Source organism: Ursus arctos, unplaced genomic scaffold (assembly GCF_023065955.2).
Source record: "Ursus arctos isolate Adak ecotype North America unplaced genomic scaffold, UrsArc2.0 scaffold_16, whole genome shotgun sequence".
Lineage (NCBI taxonomy): Eukaryota > Metazoa > Chordata > Mammalia > Carnivora > Ursidae > Ursus > Ursus arctos.
In genome coordinates, this window is record NW_026622830.1 from 60,154,503 (window position 1) to 60,181,047 (window position 26,545).

The following is a 26,545-nucleotide window of genomic DNA, read 5'->3' on the forward strand; positions in this document are numbered from 1 at the left end:
CGTCCCATGATGAGCGCATCACTCCAGCTTAGGAGGTGCTTTCAGACGTTGTCAGCAACAGAGACCTCAGAGCCACTCTGTAACCCTCTTTCTTCATGCCCCTCAGTTCTAGTTGTAAAATGCCTCTCCAGCCCGTCCTTTACGTGTTCCTCCCACCCATCGCTGCCCTGGGGCGGCCTGGCTGGGTCAGCCCTGCTGTCAGTGGGCTTTGGCCTCTGTGCTCAGTGCTCAGGGCTGCTGCAAACCAGCTCTGGTGGCCACTTCCCTCCTGGAAGTCCTCAGTGGGGCCCCGTTACCACACCTGTGTTCTGGATGCTTTTTCTTTTCTTTTTTTTTTTTTTTTTAGTTTTAGTTTTATATATTTATTTAACACAGATAGAGACAGCCAGCGAGAGAGGGAACACAAGCAGGGGGAGTGGGAGAGGAAGAAGCAGGCTCACAATGGAGGAGCCCGATGCGGGGCTCGATCCCATAATGCTGGGATCACGCCCTGAGCTGAAGGCAGACGCCTAACCGCTGTGCCACCCAGGTGTCCCCTGGATGCTTTTTCTGGATGTCCTTGAGTCAGCACTAAAGGGAAAGCTCTGTGTGCACCTGGTGGAAAGCATAGAAATGAGGCAGGACTGACCTGGCAGGGGCCCCTAGGGCTGTGGAGTCCAGCCTTTTCCTTTCTCCCATGAAGGGAGGGTGGGCCCAAAGGAATCCCATCAGGTAGCAAGTTCACTGGTACAGAAACCACAGGAATCAAAATGATTATTTTAGGATGTAAATTCCAGGGGCGCCTGGGCGGATCAGTCGTTGGGCATCTGCCTTCGGCTCAGGGCGTGATCCCGGTGTTCAGGGATCAAGCCCCGCATCAGGCTCCTCTGATGGGAGCCTGCTTCTTCCTCTTCCACTCCCCCTGCTTGTGTTCCCTCTCTCGCTGGCTGTCTCTCTCTCTGTCAAATAAATAAATAAAATCTTTAAAAAAAAAAAAAAAAGAAGTAGAATAGTTGTTATACCGAGAGTTTTGTCTTCTCCCAAGTTACAGCCAGGACTAGCTGCAGACACCAGGGGATTTTGAACCAGTAGTTTTGTTCATGATAATAGCTGATTTCTCCGTAGCTCAGATCCTGATTACAGTTGATCAAAAAAATTTTGAGACGCTAAAAGAAAATCAAGATCAAGTGCTTTTTATTTTAAAGTTCATTTTATTCCTAGTAATTTAAAATATTTTGTTAAAACTCATTCTTCTTCCAAATGAGGGTGATTCAGTTCTCTTGTTGGCTTGTTGGTTTTAGACACTCATGGTGGCGTGGATCCGAGCAAACCTGTGTGTGTACATTTCTCAAGAGCTCTGGGATGACTTCCTTGGTGTGCTGTCCTCCCTCACGGAATGGGAAGAACTCATAAACGAGTGGGCCAACGTCATGGACTCCTAGACAGCAGTGCTGGCGAGAACTGTTACGGAGTTGAGATGACAAACCTACCTCTAGACAAACTAAGTGAACAAAAGTAAAAGAAGCAGCGAGACAAAGGTACTTCTACTCTTACAGAGAAATACCAGATGTCTGAGATGGAGGCGGAGTGTGTCTATACATATAGGCAATTAATGCATGGAATTTTGGAATAAACCATACAGGCCGTGTCTTTTTAATGGTGGTGTCGGATGGTGTTTCATAGCACTCTGTCCTCGTAGTAAGGATGATGAATTTATGAAGGGGCTGTGGAGGAAGAAAGAAGATGAAGGGGAGTAGCAGTAGTAGCAACAGGAATAATAATAATGGCTCGTGCTTGTATGTATTCTCTCTCTTCGCCCTCTTGGTAACTTCTGAGTTACTATCCAGGTATCACAGACAGAAACTGAAGTACAGAGAGTCCATGGTGATGGGCTCACTCAAGGTACCTAGCTGAGAAGTGGGAAAGCCAGAAATTGAAGCTGGGAAAGTCCAGCTCCGGGCACCACACTAGAAAGACGTATTCCAGTGCCTGCTTAGGCAAGGTAGAAAAATTCTGAGTGTTTCAGATGGGAGTCATTTTGGCTTTTTTTGTTTCTAGATAAAAGTTGTTTTGAGACCTCGAGTCAGATCAAGGTGGAAAACATCCATGGTGGTTTCTACTGGGGACAACAATTTGTCTTCATTACTGTTTTAAGGCTGTGACACAGTCTTGGGATTAATTCCCTTGTACTCCAATTTATTGTGTAAAGATTTTGAGGCAGTTCATAGAAGTACCTATAATACAATAGATAAAATGGGTAAGGACACTGGGGCAAATTTAAAGGGAGCGGAGTTGCCGGAGTGGTTAAGATGCCAGAATGCATGCCAGAGAGCCCCCTATTCTTGCTAGGGAGGGAGAAGGGGAGCAAGCTTAGATGTGACTCTGATCTTCACAGGGTTACAGCAGAGGATCACAGATTACAAATGGGGAACATCGACAGCTTAGGTGATACATAGCTTTTCTTGGTCCTAAAACTTGGGAGGAGTTTCTTCTCCCAAGATGCATAAAGTATACATTGCTTGCTTTGGGTAGACTATAGCCTCAACAATAGCCTTATTATAGACTGTATCAGCTTTTCCTGTGTGACAGATCACCCCAAAACATAGTGACTTAAAGGAACAGCCAGTTGTTTAAATCATGATTTTATGAGTTGGCAGTTTGGGTTGGACACAGTTGGGAGTTCTGCTGGATTCCCTTCTGTGTTTGTAGTCAGCTAGGCTGTCAAATAATCAGCCAGGCAGCTCTAGGGTTGGCCAGCTGTCAGCTGGGGCAGTGATGGGGGGACTTGGCCACATACCTTTTATTGCCCAGCAGGCCAGCTCAGGCTTTTTTGGTGAGGTTTTAGGTTTCCAGGAGCAGCAACAGGGCAAGCCCAGATTTTCCAACGCATTTCAAATCTCTGCTTGCTCATTTTGCTAGCAAAGCAAGTCATGTGATGAAGCCCAGGGTCATTGTGGGAGAGGCCCACAGAGGATGTGGATGTGGGGAGGTGTGAACCAATTATGGTGATTACTTAACCATATAAACATGTCATTAATGGGACTGATTCTTATAATATCTTCGCTGCAGTCTGTGAGTGGCTGTATTTATTTATAGGAAGGTAAACAATCTGAAAAACAGTTTATGGAATGATACAGAATGAATTCAATTATGTAATTAATGCCTTTGGCAAATATTTCTGATTGATCTATCATCTTGCTTATGAGGAGATAATGCTAAGTGAAATAAGTCAAGCAGAGAAAGACAATTATCATATGATTTCTCTCATCTATGGAACATAAGAACTAGGATGATCAGTAGGGGAAGAAAGGGATAAAGAAAGGGGGGTGATCAGAAGGGGGAATGAAGCATGAGAGACTATGGACTCTGAGAAACAAACTGAGGGCTACAGAGGGGAGGGGAGTGGGGGAATGGGATGGGCTGGTGATGGGTAGTAAGGAGGGCACGTATTGCATGGTGCACTGGGTGTTATGCGCAACTAATGAATCATCGAACTTTGCATCAAACACCAGGGATGTGCTGTATGGTGACTAACATAATATATTTTTTTAAAAAATTTTTTAAATTAAAAATAAAAATAAATTCAAATGTTCATTATAAAAATACTTGCCTTCTAAGCACTGGATTTGTGGAAACAAAATATACTCTCAGGAACCTGGGTGTGAAAACCACCCATAGGTGGCAGCCACCAGCACATTACCTGTGCAGAAATCTCTGTCTTGGTCTCTTATCTCCTGTATTTCTCTTGGATCCTTGACCACTCATTTGAAATACTTGACCAGAGCTCTAGGAGAGGAAAGCAGAGAAGTGATACCTAATTTTGCAACAAGAGAAGCTGCCGATTATATACAGTTGGATTTATGAAATCTGCTGAGTAACACAGGCTATGCAATGAATGATAAGGAAGTCAGCCTTTAGATTATTTTTCTTTTCTTATCCTTTATCAGGCTGTGTTCTATTCTCCGAAAGGAGCCACCGTGGGGAGATCCTGTTCTCTCAGCTGGCGGAGCCACCCGGATGTGGCCGAGCCAGTGCTATCGAGGAGCGCCACCACATCTGGGGCACGGGGAGCTGAGAAAGCAAGAAATATTGTTCGCCAGGATACAACTGGTAAACGTTTATTTAAGTGCTTCTGTGAGGTCCAGTTGCTATCTAAGATGGATTTATAGGAATAAAATGTTTTAAAAGCTTTAAAATTCGACTCAGAACATAAATACATGGCCTTTTATTAAGTAGGATGTTTCCGTATCTTTTAATTGTCTCTTCTGTTCTCTTCAAATCTGTTTTTGATACTTATTTCTGAATCATTCATTGTGAAAAAGAACTTGAGCTGTCACTACTGAGTGAGATATATGTTCAAAAGAGAGAAAATAGATATTTTGTTAGAAGCCTAAAACAAATAGATTCTCAGTAATCGCACAGCTGCATCATGTTGTTGAGCAGCGTGAATCTTAGTGTGGCGCTGTTCCAACACAGAAAAAGAGAATAATGCACATAGTTTGCAGGACTGGAGGGGGATATTGAAGTGCCTTGCTTCTGTTGGGAAGTGGAGCTTTACATGCCTGGGGCTGTTGTCCTTCTACCCTGTTCCCTCAGTGAAAAACAATGGAATGAAATCCACGGTCTCCACCCAGGCTCAGGCCAGATTCTCAGCTCCCTGAGGTCCAGCTCTGACCTGTGACCCCTACGTAGGACATAAGTCTTGCATGGGAAATGGCTGGGTGAACCAAGGTCCGCCTGTTCTCTAGGAGCTGTTCAAGAAGCTGCTGCCCCATTAGTGCCTGGGCTCCATCTGGTCCAAGCGCAACAAGCCTGGCAGTGAGCACCTGGCACCCACAGTCCGGGCCACTGTCGCCCAGTTCAACGGTGTGGCCAAGTATGTCATCACCACCTGCCTTGGCAACCCAAGCATGACAGCCCGGGATAGGGCCATGGTGGTGGAGCACTGGATCAAGGTGGCCAAGGTATGCAATGGGAAGCCGAGCCGAGGTGCTCTCCTGAGTCTCGGGCACTGCTCTTCCCTTGATCAGGTCTCAGGGTGGAAGGCCCTGGTCTTTGCCCTAGGACTGTGCAGTCCCTAGGCTCTTTGGTCCAGGGGCATGCTGACCTCCCCTTGCGTGGCCCTATGCTGGGATGCTCCGTTTCTGCCTGGCTCCTTCCTTGGAGTGAGGTAAAATCCTCCTCCTCCTCTGGGCCTCACGTGTGCCCTTCGGCAGGTCCCTGGACAGCGGCTTCCTCCAGCAGGAGCGCCTTCCCCTGAGGGGGACTGAAGCTTGAGAGCCAATCAGGTGCTGGCTCCCCAAGTGACATCCCATTCTCTTCCCTCCCCAGGCCTGTCAAGCCCTGAGGAACTACTCGTCCTTACATGCCATCCTCTCGGCTCTGCAGAGTGTCTCCATTCACCGCCTCGAGAACACGTGGGGGAAGGTTTCCAGGTGAGTAGGCCTCTCTCCATGGAGGGACCAGGATGGATGAGGGAGCTCCCAGAGGCTTGTCCTCTTCCCCCTCAGGCAGCTTGGACCTTCTGGGAGGCGGCAAACCCCGACCACAAGACCTGGGCTGGTGGGTGCGTCTCTCAGCCTTCCTGGTGAAGAGGCCACCATGCCTCCCGCTTTAGAAATCAGTTTTGCCAAATGTCCCACACGGGGCTGAGCTGCATTAAATCTCTTCACGTGTTTCCTTGACAGCCACTAAGCTCTCTGCCCATTTGAACCCCAAATTGACCCAAACAGTGTTTCTCAATGAATATGGGAAGGGAGGCCCAGGACGAGCCACATGAGAGCTCCCTCCCATGTCCTACAAAGACCTTAGTGCTCAGAGGATCCCAGAAGAAACCCTCAACCAGGCAGGTTGACACTTTGGGGTTCTCAAAGAAAAGGCACTCTCACTCAACCCTGCCACATTATTCGTCCATTGATCCTGCCTCCCTTGCCTCTGTTCAAGAAGCCATTGAGGATCTTTCAAAAGCTGTGCAGCAAGGACACCGCACAGGGCAGGAACCTGCTCATCAAGGTAGCCTGGAAGGTGGAGGTCTGGAAAGAGAGGAGGGGTGGGAGGGAACAGGGTCCTGCGAGGATGAAGTCGGGAATGGTCTGAAGCATTCCTTGGGGAGGGGAAGCCTTTGGCATGAATGTGGTGACAGCCTAGGTGAGGATGCTGTTGGCGGTGAGGGGGCAAGCAGGTGGTGTCCAAGCAGACTCCCTAGCCTTGACACCGTCTCTCTTAGTGTCGACAGCTGCTCCACATGGTCACCTGGGGTGGGCCAGGAGGCTGGAGCTTTTTCAGGGGAGGGTCCTTGTGGGCAACAGAGAACAGTGACTCATCCCACTCTCCCCCTTAGGACACAGGGTGTCGTGCCCTTCCTTGGCACTTTCCTCACCAAGTTGCTGATGTTGGATACCGCAGTGGAGGTCTATCTGGAGGTGGGTGAGCCTGAAGATTGTGGGGGATGGACCAGAATCTGGACCTTTGGGAATAGAGCACCCCTGTAATGAGCCCTGAGCTCTCAGGACTCGGCAAACCTACCCTGATGACAGCCTCAGAGCTGCGCCTGTGAGGCCGGGGTCTCTTGCCCATCTCAGCAATGAGTGAGGCGAGACTGCAGTAAGGACATGGCTCCCGGTGCCGAAGACTGGTGAAGCAGCAGAGCTTCCTGAAGGCAAAGCTGCATGAGGTCTGTCTGAGTGGACCTCAGCCTCCCCCGGTGAGTTTGCTCGTGGGGGGAGAATGAAGTCAGGACCCTCCACGTCAGCAAGCACCTCCGTAGCCGCAGCAGCCCCTTCCTGCCTGAGGCTTCGGCCTCCCCTACTGTCTTCTGAGAGGGTGGTGCTGCAGGGTCCCGACCTGTAGCCAGTCCATCTGCCCCATGTCCTCCTTTCTCTGGACCCCAGAGCCTGGCCTAGATCCCAGGCCCGCTATCTGTGTATGCACAGCCCCTCACGGGTCCTGGCCATGGTGCAGCATGAGAAGGGATGGGAATCAAGTGCTCCTAAGAACCAGGGGCCTCATTCTGATGGACTTTGTCTGCATTCCAGGGGAATGAGATCAACCACCACAAAAGAAATAAGGTGAGCATATGTGGCGCTTCCCGCAGGGAAGGGTAGGGAGTGGGCCTCAGAGATGTCCCTGGGAAGAACATTGCTTGGCTCCATCCCCTCCACCTCACATTTCCTGGGATCCCTTGAGAAGAAAGCAGTGCAAGTCCCATCCCGTTAGGAGATGGGGACAGAGCATGGCATCCAGGAGGACTTCCCGGAGGAGGGGCTACTGATACTCATCTCTGAGAACAGGTGGAGACCGGATGAATCTGCAGGGAGGAGGATGGCCATGTGTGCCAGGACGGGGGACGGGTCCCCGGTCCCGCTGCTCAACCCTCACCAGACCCTGCAGCTCCCTGGCCCCCCCAGGCTCCCTATACATCCTGTGCTTCTCTCTCTGCTCAGGAATATCAAGTCATGACGGACATCATGCTGCTCCAGGTGGCTGCCGAGAATTACACCCTAGAGCCCGAGGATCCTTTTTGGGCCTGGTTCCAGGCTATGGAGCCGCTCAGCGAGGCTGAGAGGTGAGGCCCATCAGGAGCTGGGTCGGTGAGGTTCGGGGTGGACTCTTTCTGCTGGCCACTCCTGGGATCCTCCTTCCCTGGGCAGCCTCAGGCCTTGTTGCCGGGGCGCCAGACTCCAGCTGTGGGCAAACACTGGCAGGGACTCTTGAATGGAAGCTCCTGGGCAACTCACAGGTGTCCCTCTGTCCTTAGCTACACCCTGTCCTGCCAGCTGGAGCCCCGGTCCTAGCTGGTCAGCAGCACTCAAGAAGGAGAAGAACTGGCCGCAGTCAACCTCAGGGCTGAGCAAGTGTCCAGTGGCCCTGCAGGGATTCCTCAGCAGCTGCATATGGACAGTCCTTGCGCCCTATTTACTCCACACCCCTTCCCCCCATCTATTTCCTTATGTAGGGGGCACCATTTAGTTGTTTTAAACAGTCCCGTGATAGATTTGCATGTTAGGAGAGTAAAGCCCTTGTTTTGTTTTAGAGCACAGGTGTGTGGTTTGGGTCTTTTACTTCCTGCAGTAATGGAAAACTTGCACAGACTCTCATATTCGTTCCTGACCTAGGAAATCTCCCAGAGTCATCAGCTACTGTATGTGGGAGGAAGGAGAAGTGCCAGCCTTTCTCCCTAGCCACTGGAGGGCACCCCCAAATCCCCCTTACTCAGAGCACGCGTCCATTTCAGTCAGTGAATTTGGGTAAACAGCAGAGACAGCTCCTCAGAACTCCTGAGATTTAGAGGTTGCAGGGACTTTCCCAGGAATAGCAACAACCACTGAAAGTGGGAGTCTTTAAGACTTGTACGCCCCAGAACTCCTTCCTGCCCCAGGACTGGGGTTGCCTTTCTCCGCTCTAAGGCCAGGAAGACTGTGTCCTGCTTCTTCCGTTGAGATGCTTTTTTGGTTTAGTGTTTGGTTTTGTATTGCCCCCGTATTTGGAACTTGTTGTATTGTAGTTCAATCTCTGGAACTGCATCAGCACCTAGTGGGGAAAAACACGGAAGGAGATCAAATCCTGCGTGTGAAGGGGACAAAGCCAGAGGAAGATAATTTGCAGATGGACTCAGGGCAGGCAGGGCTTTCCAGCCTCAGTCTCCCCGTTGGCCGTTTACCAAGTTGGAATCTTTCTGGGATTCTTGTCAGTGATCTCTGGATACCCTTTCCTGCTTGTTTTGTGTGTTGGGAAAAGATGGGAGGGGTACCTTAAAGGGCACACCTGAGCCTGGTTCCATGAACATCTATGCTGACCTAGGAGCCAGGATTTCCAGCCTTCGTGCATCTCCTTATGCGGTTCTTCTGAAGCAGCAGTTCCCTCCAGGCCCCAGGCTCTGGGTCAGATGCACAATAGCTACTGTTCCCTGGCTGGCATCTGATGGATCAGGGACGGGCTCTTTCTTGCCAGGATAAGGGGCCATATCCTTGACCAGAGAAACCCCACACTCTCCTTGCTGTCCGTCATGACTTTTAGGTCCATGTTTTCTGAAGTCCATCATCTCTATTTCTTTTATAATAATTTTTTTTTATTATGTTAGTCAGCATACAGTACTTCCCTAGTTTTTGATGTAAAGTTCCATGACTCATTACTTGCGTCTAACACCCAGTGCACCATGCAATAGGTGCCCTCCTTAATACCCAACACCAGCCTATCCCAATCCCCCACTCCCCTCCTCTCTGAAGCCCTCAGTTTGTTTCCCAGTGTCCATAGTCTCTTGTGGTTCATTCCCCCTTCTGTTTACCTCCCCCTTTCTTCTTCCCTTTCTTCTCCTACTGATCTTCCTACTTCGTATGTTCCATAAATGAGTGAAACCATATGATAATTTTCCTTCTCTGTTTGACTTGACTTAGCATTATCTCCTCCAGTCCCGTCTATGTTGCAGCAAATGTTGAGAAATCGTTCTTTTTGATGGCTGAGTAATATTCCATTGTCACTAATATTCAACAGTTTACACACTCAGTCTCAGTTTGCACACTTACACTGACTTGTCCGAAATTAGGTACTCAGCCTGAGCCCCCAGACCTACTGGGTCCCCTGCACATTGAAAGTGAGCAGATGAGAAGCATCTCGCATGCAACTGGTTGCCAAAACAAAGCAGGGGTACGAATACTTCTATCAGACAAAACAGAATATAAAAAATAAAAGAGTAGTGGGTCACAAAGAAGGACACTGTGTCCCAATCATGGAGACAATGCAACAAGAAGATAGAACAATTTTAAATTTTTAGACACCCAGCATAGGAGGACCCAAATACATAAAACAGTTAATAACAAAAAGCAGGCAACTAATTGACTGTAATACAATACAGTAGGGGATCTAACACCCCCCTTCTATTAATGGACACATGATCCAAACTGAAAATCAACAAGGAAACAGTGGCTTTGGGTGATGCACTGGTTTTAACAGACGCATGCAGAACATTCCATCCTCCAACAGCACATACTCATTCCTTTCGATTGCACATGGAACGTCCTCCAGAGCAGATCACATATTAGGCTACCGAACAAGTCTCTACTAATTCAAAAAGATGGAAGTCATGGCATACATCTTTTCTGACCACAATGGTATGGACTAGAAATCAACCACAAGAGAAAAACCTGGAAAGACCATGAACACAAGGAGGTGAAAGAACACGCTCCCGAGAAATGAGTGGGTCAACCAGGAATTCAAAATAGGAAAAAAAATTACATGGAATCCAAGAACAATGACAAGACAAGCGTCCCAAAACTTTGGGATACAACAAAAGTGAATCTTAGAGGACCAGTTACAGCAATACAGGCCAGCTCCAAAAGCAAGAACAATCTCCCATCCCATCACCTGACACAAAGGGATCTAGCATAAGAACAGCAGAGAGCTCTAGAGCAGGGGATCAGCCTTGGCGCGTTGGAGCTCTTGCTGTTGGGCCCATGCATAGCTTCCGTCCTTGCTCAATTTCCCAGCAGGTATGGTGTTCTTTCCTTTCCTGCACAACAACTCCCACCATGTCCACCGGGGAATCAACCCTTTATGGAATTCTAGAATGCTAGAAACTGCCAAAAAGGCCCAGGAAACAACCATGCCTTCCCCATTTGGTATATCAAGGTGCCGATTAGCTTTCTCTTTGGGGAACATTCAACAGTGGTTTTTTGAGACATCGTCTTAGGCCCGGATCCCCTGGGGATCTCGTGAAAATACAGATTCTGATTCAGTAACACTGGGAGCGACCTGAGACTCTGCATTTCCAACACGCCCTCTGCGGATGCTGAGGCCACTTGTCCACGGACCACCCTGACAAACAGCGCCAGCAGGCCATTTGACCAAAATTATCTGTTTCACCACTGAAAACAGAATTTTCAGCAACAGTTTGGCCGCAACGAGGAGGTCTTTTTATTGCCGGGAAGATAAACAGCCAGGGCAGGGCTTTGTCCACACCTGCAGGCCTCTCCTCTTCTCTTCCAGGGCATATGGAGGCAGGATGGAAGGAGGTCAATAGTTTAGGAGCTTCTTTAGGTCAGTGGGTTTTCTTTCCTGTGCCCTCCTGTATCTCTGTGATGTGTGCAGAGCACAAAGTCCTTCCAAGAGGGATGGCCGAGGCTGAAAGGGGGTAAGGTGGGAGCCTGAGCTCCTGAGTCAGCCCTGGCACGTGGGCAGAGGCAGGTGCTAGGGGCCACTCTGTGTGTGGTGCACGGGCTCCCTCGCAAGTCCCCATGAACGGGCCAGAGGAGCTTCAGAGAGGACGGGCAGAAGACCCAATATTGCTCCAGGCGACAGAGGAGGGAAAAGACTGAGGTTGGTTCATGGCTGAATGGGCTTGGATGTGGCTGCAGGATGGAAAGTGGCTGCAGATATACTACAGCCCCGTTCAGGGTAGTCTTGATAGAATGCAGCGATGGGAAATTCTTTCGAGCATTTCAAAATTCTTTCAATTTTTTCAGGTGGTATGGAAAGAAAAGCAGCCTGAGGAAAGAATATACATTGGCTCGTGGCAGTGGTAGATGATTTGGCTCGTTGGTCAGGGACTGGGAGGAAGAAGGTTTATGACAATTAGTCCTGGGGAACAGACATGTAGGTGGACCCATGGGAGTGGGCACCAGGTATGATGATCTTTGCATCACACATTGACATCCACCCAAGTGCATTCAACCTGGAAAAGGCACTAAGCAGCCGAGTACATCCTGGCCACTTGATATCCATTCTAGCCTCTCACATTGCCCATCCCAGTGCTAGCATAACGGGCTCAGGAATGGACATGGTGACATGGATGGAAGGCAGGGCCCCAAGACCTTCCCATTTCTTCTTTCAGCAACTATGCTCTGAGCACTCAGCCTGTGCCAGGTGAGTTGGTGGGCCCCAGTGCAGTCTGCAAATGGCCAAGTTGTTTCTGCTGTTCTGATGGAGAACACCTTGAAAGCAAGATGTGTGAAAGAACAGAGCAGATATTATACTCCAGTTACCAGCACAGTGTAGTAGGGAGGGCTAGGGAGTCACAGGAGAGGAGGGTCTGGAAGGCCTCCACATGGTGACATCTGCTGGTAGCAGATTGACAAGAGGGAGCAAGAGCTGCACACCTCTGGGAACAGTGTGTCAGGGAGAGGGCACCACTGGGGCCAAATCTCTCAGACAGAAACTAGTTTGACCAGAGAAGATTCGGAAAGTGGCCAGAGTGGCTGGTGGAGGCTGGGAGGTGAGAACAAGAGATGGCAGTGGATGGGAGGGCCAGGTTACCTGAGTTAGCTATCTGTTTGTCTCTGAGAACACTACTAGAAAGCTTAGCACTTCTGAAGCGTGATATTTCCTAGCTCCCAATTCGGGGGGGCCTGGAATCTCCACACAGTTGAGACTGGGTGTTTCTGCCCCCAGGTCTCTGTGTGATGCAGTCTGCGCCTCACCCGAGGCCCAACTGTGGTAAGATTTGCTCCCAAGTCACTGATGTGACTAATGTCAGGATTTAGCTCAGACTCAACAAAGTGGGTTTAAGCGAAATCCTGAATTTGAGTTCTTTTCTGCCTATTAGCCTGGGCACTCCCTAGGTTCCTTCCTCTGTGGGCCTCTATGTAGGGCAGTTCTAAACACCAGTGCTTGCTTCCCCAGTGCAGGGATACAGGAAAGAAAGGAAGGGAACAGAAGAGAGTAACAGGAAAGTGACAATGTTTTGTCATATTCTCTTGGTCAGAAACCTATTAGCAACCAGGCAGTGGATAGACAGGGAGGTATATAGCACGGGTGGGGATCCCTGGGAGCCACTGTGGAGTCAACGTGGTGGTATAGTCAGCACATTTCATCCAGACCATGAAATGGAGGTAAGCTTTAAAGTCGATGTGTGTTATGTTAACATGGGTTTGACTCCTGTGTGGCACTTAAGAGACAAAAAGAAAGAACAAAGAGAAAACAAACAAAAAACCAGTCTCAAATGTAGAGCACAGACTGGGGATGGCCAGGTGGGGGGATGGGTGAAATAGGTCATGGGGATTAAGAGTACACTTATGGTGCTGAGCACTGTGTAATGTACAGAACTATTGAGTCCCTGCTGTTCACCTGAAAGGAATATAACACTGTCTGTCAATTATAGTGTAGTTTCAAAACTTAAGAAAAATCGGTCCTATGAGATCTAAGCTTAGAATACGCAGAGTTTCCTCATGAGGTCTCATCGGGCTGAACGTCAATCCACACGAAAGGTAAATGAAAATGTCCAAAGACAAAAGTACAGTCTGTTTATATGGAAAGGCCAGGGCCCACCTCTGTGTTCACATAAAAGGTAACGTCCTATGCTACTGGCAGTTGGAGCAGAGTTTCACTCGAGTCCTATTGGAGCGATGCTCCTCTGGTGTTCTCATTCTACTTGGTTGTGTGTCTTTACGAAGTAATTGAAATAACGATTCCTAACCTTTGTCTCGTGGATGAAGCAATATTCGACTCTTGGTAGCCATCGAAAGTTTGGAGCGGGAACAACTTTCGGAAAATATTTAGCATTCGTATCTCTCATCGTGTTACAGATAAGGAAGCTGAAGCCCAACAAGGGCACCCGGGGAACAATAACACAGAGGAGGTTCTCCTGACACCTGGTTCAGGGTCCTAACTCATTGAGGAAGTGTGAAGAACGCCCAACCCTCCAGGGTCAATGGACATATCATTTGAACGTGTCATTTTTAAAGAAAAGTGAAATGCGGTCAAACATGGAAAGACAGAAAATAACATCCTTTTAAAGAAAATCCACTATGATCCTCTACACTGTTTCTTACGTTCCACATATGAGTGAAAACTGATGATAATCATAGGGGAAAGGAGGGAAAACTGACCGGGAAGCCATCAGAGACGGAGCAAAACCATGAGGGGCTCTTAAGCACAGAGAACAACTGAGGGTGGCTGGAGGGGAGTTGGGTGGGGGGATGGGGCAACTGGGTGAGGAGCATAAAGGAGGGCACGTGATGTGATGAGCACTGAGTGGTATATGCAACTGATGAGTTATTCAACACTACATCTGAAATAAGGATGGACTGTATGTCGGCTAATCGAATTTCAATAAAAAAATAACGGAAATCCAAGGTTCTGTGTTTTCTTGTTTTCAATACGAAAAATACCGGATGATTTCTTTTCTTCCCACAAGCAATGAAGGGAGCTAGCCTATTCAAGGTGAGGCAGTTTTCAGGGCATGCTGCCTTTTTCATTTCAGCCCTAAAGAGACTTTCAAACATGCTTTCAGTTCCAGGCCTCTTGCCCTTCGAGTCCATTCTGAGCACCCTTGACAGGGTGGCAAAAACTTTGTTTCTTCAAGGTGGGTCACCTCAAGCAGGTAACATCTGTACTTGCCACAGAGTTACTACAGGTGTGCACCCTCTATCACTTACAAGTGCCTCTCGACAAGATTTCCTCACAGGCGGCATGAATACTGCTGGCTGATGGTTTTCTCTTTGATGACATTGATCCCATTTTTTCACTTGCACGATGACTGGGAGTCGGCTCTCGGTCTCATTCCTGGTGGTGATACAGCTCTCCAGCTCCCCCTCAAACATGTCCATCTCCTCTCTCCCAGAGAGGAACATGCAGAACTTAGGGACCATGGGGCGCCTGGGTGGCGCAGTCGTTAAACGTCTGCCTTCAGCTCAGGGCGTGATCCCAGCGTTCTGGGATCGAGCCCCACATCAGGCTTCTCTGCTGGGAGCCTGCTTCTTCCTCTCCCACTCCCCCTGCTTGTGTTCCCTCTCTCACTGGCTGTCTCTGTCAAATAAATAAATAAATAAAAATCTTAAAAAAAAAAAAAAAACTTAGGGACCATGAACTGGGAACACAGAGCAAACATATAAAGGTCTTGCCTGACTTCAGCTCAGCATAGGAGGGACATACTGTTCCCCTTTGGTTTGACCCCAGTGTAATTTAGTACTCTAACCTTCTTTGCCATTGACTCCAGACAGTGGCTCACCAAGACGGGAGGGATACGGAGTTCCTTGCAGACACGCCCACACACCATGTTCATCACCGTCTAGCATGTAAGACTATGTCCCTCATCTGATTAAGAAACTCTTCAAACGTTAATGGATCAGAGTGCAATGAAAGTCTAACTTGGAAGAAGGGCTGAGCTCGGGGATCCGTCCAGTCATATGTCTCACTGCTCCCATCATCCACGTAGGTGCTGCACAAAATGGACAAGGTCCCATTTCCAGTACACAGCTCATGCTGGCCCATCATACATATTCCTATCCTCTTGCGATCACATAGCGTCATGACCCCATCATCATGCCCGTGCTTCTCCAGTTCATGCTGCTCTCTTACTCCACTAATGAACCTTTTTCATCTCGGAAGTGCAGCCCAATAATATTCATTTTCATAGCTTCACAAAATAGGATTTGGCCATGCTTTAATGGATATGACCTGCAAGGCACAGGATAGAAAAGAAAAATAAATTCACGTACAGGACATTCAGAATACTTACAATCTTTGTGACGTTAAAGACATTAGCAATGAAGTAAAAACACAATCCACAAGATGGGAGACCATATTTGCAAACTGTCTATCTGGCAGGGGCTCAATATCCAGAATGAATAGAGATCACATGAACTCAACAACAGACAACAAAATGAATGCAATGCGTGAATGTGCAAATTGGGAATAGGCATATCCTCAAAGATGTGCACGTGAAAAGAAATTTGAAAAGATACATCACTAATGTTAAGGGAAATGCAAATTATAAAAAGCAATGAGATACCATTTTACATCCTTTAAGATGACTCTTCCAAAAAAAAAAAAAAAAGCAATCAGAAGGGAAAAAAAGAGCAAGTGTTGGCCAAGATGTGGAGAAGATGGAAGCCTTATTCAATGTGTGTGGTAGGGATGTTTAACAGCATAGTTGTGAAATCAGTATGGTAGTTTCAAAAAAAATTAAAATTAGACTTACTATGTGTTCCAGTAACTCCACTTCTGGGGTGTATACCCAAATTAATTGACAGCATGGTCTTGAAGACATATCTGAACACACATTTTCATGGCATCATTATTCATAATAGCTTAACCATGAAAGCAATCCAAGTATCTGTCGAGGGAGGAACAGATGTTGTATGTACACATATTGGAATAGCATTGATTCTTCAAAGTGGAAGAAGACATTGACATATGCCACAACATGGGTGAACCTTGAGGATATTATGCTAAGTAGATGAGTATTCATGAAAATACACACTTTGACTTCACTCTTAGGACCTACCTAGAGTAAATTGCCAAAGACAGTAGAATGGTGTTGCCAAGGGCTGGAAGTAGGCGGTCATCGGAAGTTTCTGATTCATGGTATAGAGTTTGAGTTTTACAAGATACAATGAGATGTGAAGCTGGGTTACAGGGAGGTTGTTCAAACATATTAATGCATGGAATACCCTTAGAATGTACTCCATGAACTTAATGGACTTAACGACATGAAAATAAATGTAAACTGCAAATACGGAGAAACGAACTCAGGACAATTTCGTCTAGCCATTTATATCCTTTTGTTTAGGTCCTATCTCAGACATTTTGCTTCAGCCATTTTCCATGAGGCGACTTTGATCAAACAAAATGTTCTCATTCTGTGCCCACTTGGAAGCTTACAATCAGAATTTTCCAAAACATGAACAGTTTTTTCAAAAGTTACTATCTGACGTCACTTATTAAGACTTTCTATTCTTTGACAAATTGTTAAATGGAACAAAATTTTAAAATTCTATTTCATCTGCTTTAATTTTAATTCACTGATTTTTAATTTCAGAATCAACTTTCTATGCCAATGGCTTGAAGTTTTTAACCCCTAGGATAACCTACTGGCTTTCGGTTCTGCTGTTTTCAGTTTTGTTTACGTGACGTTCTTTTTACCATGTCCAATTTCCTGATGCTCTCTATGAATATTAAAATATTTTTTTGCTCCAGTTGTTTTGATACATTTGACATACAGAACTGTGTATGTTTAAGATACCTGGCGTAATGATGTTCCTTTCGTATACTGTGAAACGATCGCCAGAATAAATTTAGTCCGCCGCCATCATCATCTCTAGAGATACAAAAATGAAGTAAAAAGAAAAGAAAGAGAGGTTTTTCTTTGTGATGAGAACTCTCAGAACTTGCTCTTTTCACACCTCTCAAATACACCATAGAGCAGTAATGAACTGTAGTCCTGGGGTGTACTGTAAATCCCTATTCCTTATTGATCTGAAACTGGAATTTGTACCTTTTCACCATTCACTCAGTTCCCGCACCCCCTCCGCCCTCTGCTTCTGGTTACTTCTATCTGATTTCTTGTTCTGAGTTAGTCTTCCTCCTTTTCTCTTCTTTGTCTCAGATTCCACAGAGAAGGGAAAAATAGAGATCCTGCTCCTTTGCTCTGTGACTCTGCAAAGGCACTGCGTTGAGGACCCCCGAGAAAAGGCATGGCTTTTTTTGCTGGTGTGCCTGCGTGGAGCTGTGCCACCAGAGCTGGAGAACTGGGTGCAGGGCGCTTCCTTGTCCATGGTACCTGGTGAGTTCTGCTGGAGGAACTGGAGCAGGAAGAGTCAGGCAGAGGCCATTGTGGTTGTCGCCCCTGCCCAGAAACAGCTTGAAAGTTTTAGTAGCATTCTGCAGTCTAGGTGCTTAAGAGGGGAGGTGGGCTCCAAGATCTTCTCAATTATTCATTGAGTAACTACACACTGAGCACTGCCCTATGCCAGGTATCTTGCTGGGCCCGTGCGCGGAGCTGAAATTACCTAGGGCTCCTTTGCTTTAGGAGCTCCCAGTCTACACATGGACCAAAGCTCCAAAGTGAACGCACGTAAAAGAAAAGAGCAAGCGCTCTGTACTCGGAATGAAGTGTGCTACGGAGGAAGGCTGGGGAGTCACTGCATGGAAAGATATGAAAGGCCTCACTGAGGCTGAGGTTGCTGAGAACAGATTGACCAAAGGGAGCTAGGCCTGCACACGTCAGGGAGCAGCGTTTCAGGAAGAAGTGACTTGTGCTGCAGACACTCAATAACAGAAGCCAGTTTGGCCAGAGGAGTGAAAAAGGCAGCCAGGGTGGCTGCAGGGACACTAGGAGGAGAGCAGAGGGGAGGGAGGAAGGCAGGGACAGATGCTGAGGCCTGGGAGACTGTTACTTATCTAGAGTTGCCCCGGGACTGCATTGCCCTGATACCCTGCATGTGCAGGTGCATCGCTTTAATTTCTAACAGTATTTGTGGGTGAAGAATGCGGGCCCAAATTAGCATGGTTCCCCAGGCTCAAGGTGTGTCAGTGGCTGCGGCTGTGACCAGGGCCATACTGGAAGAGGATTTTGTCATAAGTTGGCTCACGTGACTCGGGATGCCATCTGGACTCAGAACCTGAGTTCCTGTGTGTCTTTTGGCCTTGGCACTGCCTCCGTTCTCTGTCCTGTGAGCCTCTGTAGATGGCAGCTCAAAACATCGGTGCTTGGTTCAGGTTCAGAGAGAGAGAAGAAGAAGGGAAAGGGAAGGAGTGAGTAGTGGAACATGATGGAAAGTAACTAGGGAGTGAGAAACTCTTTGCATGACATGTAGACAAGCTCTAGGCATGGTACTTCATCACGTTGAATATGTCCTGTGGGTCAAAAGCCAGTCACTGACCACTTAGCGGTTACAGTCTGATGCCTATACCACAGGTCAGGATCCCTAGGAGCCATGGTGAAAGCCGCTCCCCTCATAGACCCAAACGAGGTAACGGGGTCTCGTTCTTCATATAACGGGAAACAATTGCATGGTTTTACTACAGAGGATGACAATGCCTGCATCTTCTTGCTTTTCCAGACCATCATGGTGCCCACCTTAAAATGAGGCCAAGAGGGAAAGTGACAGTTGCAGTATTACAGGGCTGGAACCCAGGCCTCTTCTGAGCAGCACTCCATGCCAAGTCCCACCCCTTCTTGTAATTCTTCCATCTTGAAAATTGTGCCTCAGATACACAGGGGACCACCCCACACATGTAATAAATACTCTTATCCACAGACACCAGAGGATGTGCCAAGGAAGTAGATTCTAGCCTGATCCCCACACTGCAGGCTGGGAAAGTGGGGACTACGTGAGAGACACAATGACATAGGACATACAAGTGCGCAAAGAAACACAGAACGTAAGGTCTGAATTCAGCTCTGCCTCCTGAAGCTTCAGACCCTAGTTCCATTTCCAGAGAGTGGTGGCTATGGCCTTTTTGGCTCATTGTGTCCAGTTAAGGAGATGACATGGGGGAGAAAGCTAAGGAGTCAACTGCCAAGAAGGGGCTCTGGATAGGTCTGACTGAACACATGGTCCCAGGGATTAGAATCTTGAAAGAGTGACCTCACTTCCTCTGTGATAGGCCCCAACTGAACTTAGAACTCTGGTAACCGGGCACCCAGATTCAAAAGACAACCTGCTCTCCAGCTCACTTTGGTGGAGACGTTCGAGAGAACAGGATGTTCTCTTGCTGCCTTCCTCCCTTCAGGGTCTCTGGGCCCAGGCAAGCCCAGAGAGAGAGACTTGCAAATAATTGTAGACGTCGGCTCAGCCCGCTTTTCCGAGCCCTCTGGACATGTGGCAGGAGACACCAACAGGTAACACGAGGCAGCTCAGGGCAGCCCACTGGAGAGCAGGCAACAACTGTGATGCCACCTCAGCAGGCCCACACCTCTTGCCCCTCATTATGTGTGTCCCTGTGTGTGTGTTGGGGTGGGGGGCTGGTTGTCTATGTGTAGAGAAGGGGACAGAGGATGTGGGACACACCCTTCCTGGGCAGAAGGAAGCAGCCAGGTGTTGGAAGCCTGGCCCATCTTTCATGTTCACACCCCAGGTCATAGCAGGCAGGATGAGAAGCTGAGCACTGGGGACCAAGCTCAACTACCTCGATGTTAATCATGAGCTCTAGAGTTTCATCCGGCTACCTCCTTGCTCGATGTCTTTTCAGCTGCCCCTCTTTGCCTCAACTAGAGAACAGGATTTCTAATGCGGGTGGCCCCTTGTGGCAATGTCCTGGGAGGACACTAATGTCTCTTGACCCCATGTCTATGGGGCACTGCATTTTCAGAGCTGCACCCAGGAGGTCATCGAAGAGCTGGTCTGGGACTTCAACTACAACGCCCTAGACAAGTGGCAGGTGCACCAGGCCACCCAGGATCAGTGCCGCTCTGAGGTGAGAATGGGAAGAGGGTTCCACACACCCAGGGCCCCCACACAAATATGGGGACAAACCTGGGGCCCTCCCATGGTGTTTCCACATGAGTGCCCCACAGGCCCAACCACAAAGTCATCCCAGTATCCACACCTCCACCACCAGCTGTGGGAGAAAGTAGGAAGACACTCTTCCCATAGGTGGGAATGGTAGAGAATAGTGTTCGTGTTTTTTGCAGTTTGGGGCGTGGGTTATTCTGTTTCATTCTGTTTTGTGTGACTTTTCCCGCAGCCATGAGTGTCTTTGCATTTTGCTACTGTTTTGAGTATTTTCTTGACTCACCCCAGCCATCCTGTGTAGAACCCAGCTCCACTGTCCTTGGAGAACGTGTCCAAGGCCTTATGAATCCTCACCCCACACAGGGTGATTGAACATAAAAGGAACGGTGGGAAGAAGCCATTCTATATGTTCCTCTGTAACGTATCACCTCTCAGAGCACATCGACTCATTGTATGTCCCCCGGGTCACAAGCTGTGTCCTCATATGTCTTTTTGGACCTCCATATGGGAGGTTGTCTGCCACCGTGAATCAGCCTTTCAAGCACGGATTGGGTGCAAGGCCTCTGATGCCTCCTGGCCCAGGTAGTGGACTCTGTCTTTTCAGAGTTCAATCCAGGCCATCTTTGAGGAGCTGCTTGCTCCAAGGGCTCAGCTACTCCATCTCCCTTGACAAGCAGCAGGTGCCTCAGCCCACAACAACATCCAATGCTGGTCTGGGGTGAGAACAGGTCCAGATTGATGTCCAATCTCAGGACCCACAGATGATCACGGCAAGGCCAGAACCCACACTAGAAACAACCAGCTCCCCTGGGGCCTGCCGAGGAAGGTGGATTTCCCCTGAACCTTTCTCCCCACCTTAGGAACAGACCAGGCCGCAGCAGCATAGGGAAATGCCATGCATTCCATGCTCTGGACAGTTCTCAGGCCCAACGTCTATGATCTTGAGCAGCGTTGGAGATGCTAAGCCTCTGCTTTCTCCTGTCTGCAGTAGGGATGTTGACTGATGACTCAAAGGCATACAGTTCTTAATAAAGCCTATTCAGAGAGAGAAAGGCTGTGGTGGCTCAGCTAACAAGATGTGTTGAAGTGACCAATGCTTTCTCATTTCACCCCTAAAGGCAATTGTACTTTCAAGCCTAGAGCCTTTTCTAGGTGGGCCCTCAAGTCCCTTTTCTTGCACAAGTTCCCGAAGGGATGGGACTCTCTGGTCTGAGCCCCAGACCCTGATCATCCTGGTGGTTCGTGGTGTTGAAGCTGACTCCATTGCCCCCCACACCCCCCTTCTCTACCTGGTGGGAAAAGGAATCATCCCTGTCCCTGGATGAGGCCCAGACGATGCTGAGGCTCCAAGAAGGCACAATGGAGCGTTTCGTACAGTCCCTGGTGCCATCCTTCCCAGATGGGAGCATCTCAACCACCTCAACGATCTTCTGCATGTACGAGATGTTCACTTCAGCCACACAGGTCCTGGGCCAGCAGTTCAATAGGTGAGTGCCCACCCCATGCACAGCACAGGGTGAGCCTCCCATCTACTGGGTGTACATCTCGGGAATGGCACTACCCCTCTCTGACCTTCCCTTTCCTCTTCTGAAAAGTGGGGTGGTTAAGAGGATGAACCTCATACAGTTACTGTAGGAAATCATGGGAGGAAACATGGCACGGGCTACTCTGGTGCTTGGCTCTGTAGAAAGGGCTCCTGGACGTGCTGGGCATCTTCTTGCTTAATAGTTCTCTCTCTCCGGTCAAGAAGCTCTCAAGTGCAACCCTCACAGGCCGGTGGCCCTTCTGGGTTGACGAAAGGAAATGCAAAGCAGGCAGTTTCTCTATGTGCAAAGGACTTCTGAGATTCCATCTAGATGGTTCTGGTAGTTGTCCTTTGTGTGAGCAGCTCAGGGGCACACTGGGAGCAGGCAGACCAGCCCACGGGCCACTCAGGATTTGGAAAGTGCGGGCTGGGAAGTAGTCGTTCAAGAATGTATATTAAGCACCTAGGAATGTGAATGGAGAGAGGAGATACAGTGTCTGGGTCTCAGTTCTAGTCAGAGGGTCAGATAGGCACTCTGCACACCCTAAGCACGCATCTCCAATGGTTGTTAGATGTGACATCTTCGTAGCCTCCTCTAGCTTTGAAAGGATCCACCGAGAGCTGGATCATAGGACAGATGAAATGATCAAGTAAAACTGGGACAGGGGTTTGGGTCCAGAAGCAGGGCTGGCTGCCTCCACAGAGCAGGGTGGGGGACTACAGGGGTGGTGGCTGGGGAGGGATTTGCCAAACCAGGGATCTCACCGATCTCTTGATTTCCAGTGGGTGGGCTTCATCTGGGGGGCTTCATGTGAAGAAGCAAATGAGTCAAAGAAGGCTGTGGACGGGGTCCCGGGCCCTCTGGGCGGCAGAGCACAGTCTGGGCTCAGTGGGTGCCTGAAACACCCATCCCTTTGACGGTCCCAACTTGCTCTGCCTGCCCCTCCCCGCTGACCACCCCAACAGGGGCCAAGAACCGAGGGTGTGCTGAGCCGACCACTCACAAATCTGCCTCCAACCTGAGCCTTGATACTGGTGTGCATGGAGGATAGAGTAGATCAGGCCCATGGCCAGGTAGAGGAGAGGAGAAGTGGAAAAACCAGACTCATTCAGGTTTTCTGGAGGACCAGGCCTCCCACTACGAGGGCAGCTAGAGAGGGGTTGGAAGGGGGCTGGGGCCATCCTCTGGGACCCATACAGAAAGAACGGTGCTGTGGGAGTAGCATGTGCAATGCAAGGCCAGGCCTCTGACTCTGCTCCACATATGACTCTCCCCAGCACCCTGTCTCCCTTCTTGGGTACCTGGCCTGACCAGAATTTGCAGGCTATCTATCAGTCCCTGGGCCGTGACCGTGTCGAGATCAAGGTGGCCTATGTGCATGGGGCCATGGTTCTGAAGTGGCATGCCTGGGACCTGACAAACCATGTCCCCCTTCTCCTGATGCAGCGGGAACTTCTGGCGCTCACTGAGGCAGAGGTGGAGGGTAAGGGGGATGGCAAGCTGGGAAGGCTAACTGGGATGGGGTTCATGGGCTGGGTATTCCTTTCAAGGCCATGGGGTCTGTCCTGGTTTTGCAAAGGCATCCGGAAAGTCAGTGATGTGGATGAACCTTTCTCTGTCTCCTGCCCCAGTGCCAGCTCCAGGGCTCCTTCCAGCGGCAGAGCCAGGAACAGGGCCTCCTATAGAGCTAGAGGCGACCCCGGCTCTGTGTCAACTGTCACCTGCGGTGTCAGAGCCAGCCTCCCCTCTGTCAGCTGTTCCAGAACTGCAACCCGTGCTCCCATCTTCTGCATGTGTGCCGGGTGCTGAGCAGCAGTCAGCTGGACCACCCTTTTTGCTGGAAAGTTTCACTCAAGCAACAGCCACAGAGCCCACCGCGGCCCCAGAGGCTTCCTGCCACCGCTGGGTCACCCCAAAGAACCAGCTGGGTGAGGAGAAGCCTGACCTCCTGGACTTCCCTCCCAGGCTGGTGGCAGAGCAGCTCACGTATATGGATGCGGTGAGCAGCTGGGCTCTCAGGGTGGGCCAGGGGCACGCCTTCCTTCTGCTCTCACCTGCCCCACACCTGCCTTTCCCTGATGTGGACTCCTATGGTCTGGGACCAAATCTCAGCTCCACCACTTCCCAACCCTGTCAACCCATCAAGGCGCTTAGCCCCAAGCTTTCACTGTCCAGCTGCGGACTGTAGCGAGAGACCCTGATAAGCACTGATACGGAGGTACTAGGGAGAAGAAATGAGCCAGAATGGAGAGACCAATGGGCAGGCCCTGGTCCCGTGGGTGGAGGAGGGCAGCTCCCTGTGTTCAGTCAAGTCCATGGGTCACCCACTCATGTGACTTGGAGGATGAGTACCCTCAGCATTGATTAGGCATCTGATGTGTCCATGAGGACAGGGCAGACGGAAAAACGTGTGGTTGCAGCTCCCGTGTGAGAATGTGCATCTGAAAGGGGGGAAGGACCAGGGGGATGACCAGTTGGAGGGGAGGGGAAGAAGCCCCCTTGGGTTGGACCACCTTGCAGTGCCACCTGGAGCTGGGAGTTCCTGAGCATGATCAGGGTGCCAATGCCCTCCTTCCTTCCCTTGCTCTGTTTGCTCCTGGGTCATTGTGTACTGGGTTCCCTCAGGGAAAAACAATGGAATGAAATCCACAGTCTCGAACCAGGCTCAGGCCAGATTCTCAGCTCCCTGAGGTCCAGCTCTGACCTGTGACCCCTACGTAGGACATGAGTCTTGCATGGGAAATGGCTGGGTGAACCAAGGTCCGCCTGTTCTCTAGGAGCTGTTCAAGAAGCTGCTGCCCCATCAGTGCCTGGGCTCCGTCTGGTCCAAGCGCAACAAGCCTGGCAATGAGCACCTGGCACCCACAGTCCGGGCCACTGTCGCCCAGTTCAATGGTGTGGCCAAGCGTGTCATCACCACCTGCCTTGGCAATCCGAGCATGACAGCCCGGGACAGGGCCATGGTGGTGGAGCACTGGATCAAGGTGGCCAAGGTATGCAACGGGAAGCCCAGCCGAGGTGCTCTCCTGAGTCTCGGGCACTGCTCTTCCCTTGATCAGGTCTCAGGGTGGAAGGCCCTGGTCTTTGCCCTAGGGACTGTGCAGTCCCTAGGCTCTTCCGTCCAGGGGCATGCTGACCTTGCCTTGCATGGCCCCATGCTGGGATGCTCCGTTTCTGCCTGGCTCCTTCCTTGGAGTGAGGTAAAATCTTCCTCCTCCTCTGGGCCTCACGTGTGCCCTTCGGCAGGTCCCTGGACAGCGGCTTCCTCCAGCAGGAGCACTTTCCCCTGAGGGGGACTGAAGCTTGAGAGCCAATAAGGTGCCGGCTCCCCAAGTGACATCCCATTCTCTTCCCTCCCCAGGCCTGTCAAACCCTGAGGAACTACTCGTCCTTACATGCCATCCTCTCGGCTCTACAGAGTGTCTCCATTCACCGCCTCGAGAACACGTGGGGGAAGGTTTCCAGGTGAGTAGGCCTCTGTCCATGGAGGGACCAGGATGGACGAGGGAGCTCCCAGAGGCTTGTCCTCTTCCCCCTCAGGCAGCTTGGACCTTCTGGGAGGCAGCAAACCCCGACCACAGGACCTGGGCTGGTGGGTAGGTCTCTCAGCCTTCCTGGTGAGGAGGCCACCATGCCTCCCGCTTTAGAAATCAGTTTTGCCAAATGTCCCACACGGGGCTGAACTGCATTAAATCTCTTCACGTGTTTCCTTGACAGCCACTAAGCTCTCTGCCCATTTGAACCCCAAATTGACCCAAACAGCGTTTCTCAATGAATATGGGAAGGGAGGCCCAGGACGAGCCACATGAGAGCTCCCTCCCATGTCCTACAAAGACCTTAGTGCTCAGAGGATCCCAGAAGAAACCCTCAACCAGGCAGGTTGACACTCTGGGGTTCTCAAAGAAAAGGCACTCGCACTCAACCCTGCCACATTATTTGTCGATTGATCGTGCCTCCCTTGCCTCTCTTCAGGAAGCCATTGAGGATCTTTCAAAAGCTGTGCAGCAAGGACAGCGCACAGGGCAGGAACCTGCTCATCAAGGTAGCCTGGAAGGTGCAGGTCTGGAAAGAGACGAGGGGTGGGAGGGAATAGGATCCTGAGTGGATGAAGTCGGGAATGGTCTGAAGCATTCCTTGGGGAGGGGAAGCCTTTGGCATGAATGTGGCGACAGCCTAGGTGCGGATGCCGTTGGCGGCGAGGGGGCAAGCAGGTGGTGTCCAAGCAGACTCCCTAGCCTACACACCCTCTCTCTCTGTGTTGACAGCTGGTCCAGGTGGGGGCCTCTACAAACCTGGAGAGCCCAGAGGACAGACCTGTGCTCAGTGATGGGGTTGGGCTGGGTTGAGGGCCACAACAATGATGAGAGTAATAGGACCCTGAGTCCTCAGGAGACCATGGGAGATAGGTGGAGTTGTCATGTTTCCCGATGAGAAAACAGGCTTGGGGAGGCCAGGCTGCAAGCTCAAGGTCACACATGGAGTGAATGTTGGAATGAGATTGTTCTGGAATCACTCACGGCCTGCTTCTGGATAATGGGGCCTCAGGATCAGTATGAGTTAGGTCAGATGTCTAGGTTCTGACGTCCAAGATGGTGGGGGCAAGTGGCCTGAGGGTATGATGGTCTCAAGGAACTTGTCCTTGGCCCTGCAGGAGCGACCATCCAATAGATTTGCCACCCTGGTGATGGCCCTCCGGGGAGCCCAGAAGAGGATGCAGAAGAAGGTGAGTGTGCCTGAGGCCCAGGGCCTCCAAAGTCAGAGGAGGAGGAGGGCTCCTCCCTAAGGGCTGGAAGCCTCCCAAAAAGGAAAGATCAGGAAGGGGGGGTCCTTCCCACTCCAGCTGCGGCTCCTGGGGCCACAGCTTCTACAATT

At 49.9% G+C, this 26,545-nt stretch overlaps 1 protein-coding gene across 1 annotated transcript; it reads left to right on the plus strand.

Annotated features, from left to right (window-relative positions):
* The first annotated feature begins 1,281 nt into the window (after positions 1-1,281).
* On the plus strand, positions 1,282-26,395 carry LOC125282106 (ral guanine nucleotide dissociation stimulator-like). Its single transcript, XM_057313006.1, has 13 exons — positions 1,282-1,517; positions 3,927-4,089; positions 4,728-4,943; positions 5,311-5,414; positions 5,923-7,046; positions 7,422-7,543; positions 7,736-17,473; positions 20,005-20,109; positions 21,450-21,634; positions 22,951-23,156; positions 23,305-23,672; positions 24,451-24,666; positions 25,035-26,395. Exons 9-13 carry the CDS (start codon positions 21,483-21,485, stop codon positions 25,140-25,142), a joined length of 1,050 nt encoding a protein of 349 aa, XP_057168989.1. The 5' UTR covers positions 1,282-1,517; positions 3,927-4,089; positions 4,728-4,943; positions 5,311-5,414; positions 5,923-7,046; positions 7,422-7,543; positions 7,736-17,473; positions 20,005-20,109; positions 21,450-21,482; the 3' UTR covers positions 25,143-26,395.
* The last annotated feature ends 150 nt before the right edge of the window (positions 26,396-26,545 follow it).

Coding starts and splice junctions, on each gene's coding strand:
- LOC125282106 (XM_057313006.1), top strand. CDS start 21,483: ATGCTGAGGCTCCAAGAAGGCACAATGGAGCGTTTCGTACAGTCCCTG. Junction 23,157..23,304: donor CACTGAGGCAGAGGTGGAGG/GTAAGGGGGATG, acceptor CTCCTGCCCCAG/TGCCAGCTCCAGGGCTCCTT. Junction 24,667..25,034: donor ACTGGATCAAGGTGGCCAAG/GTATGCAACGGG, acceptor TTCCCTCCCCAG/GCCTGTCAAACCCTGAGGAA.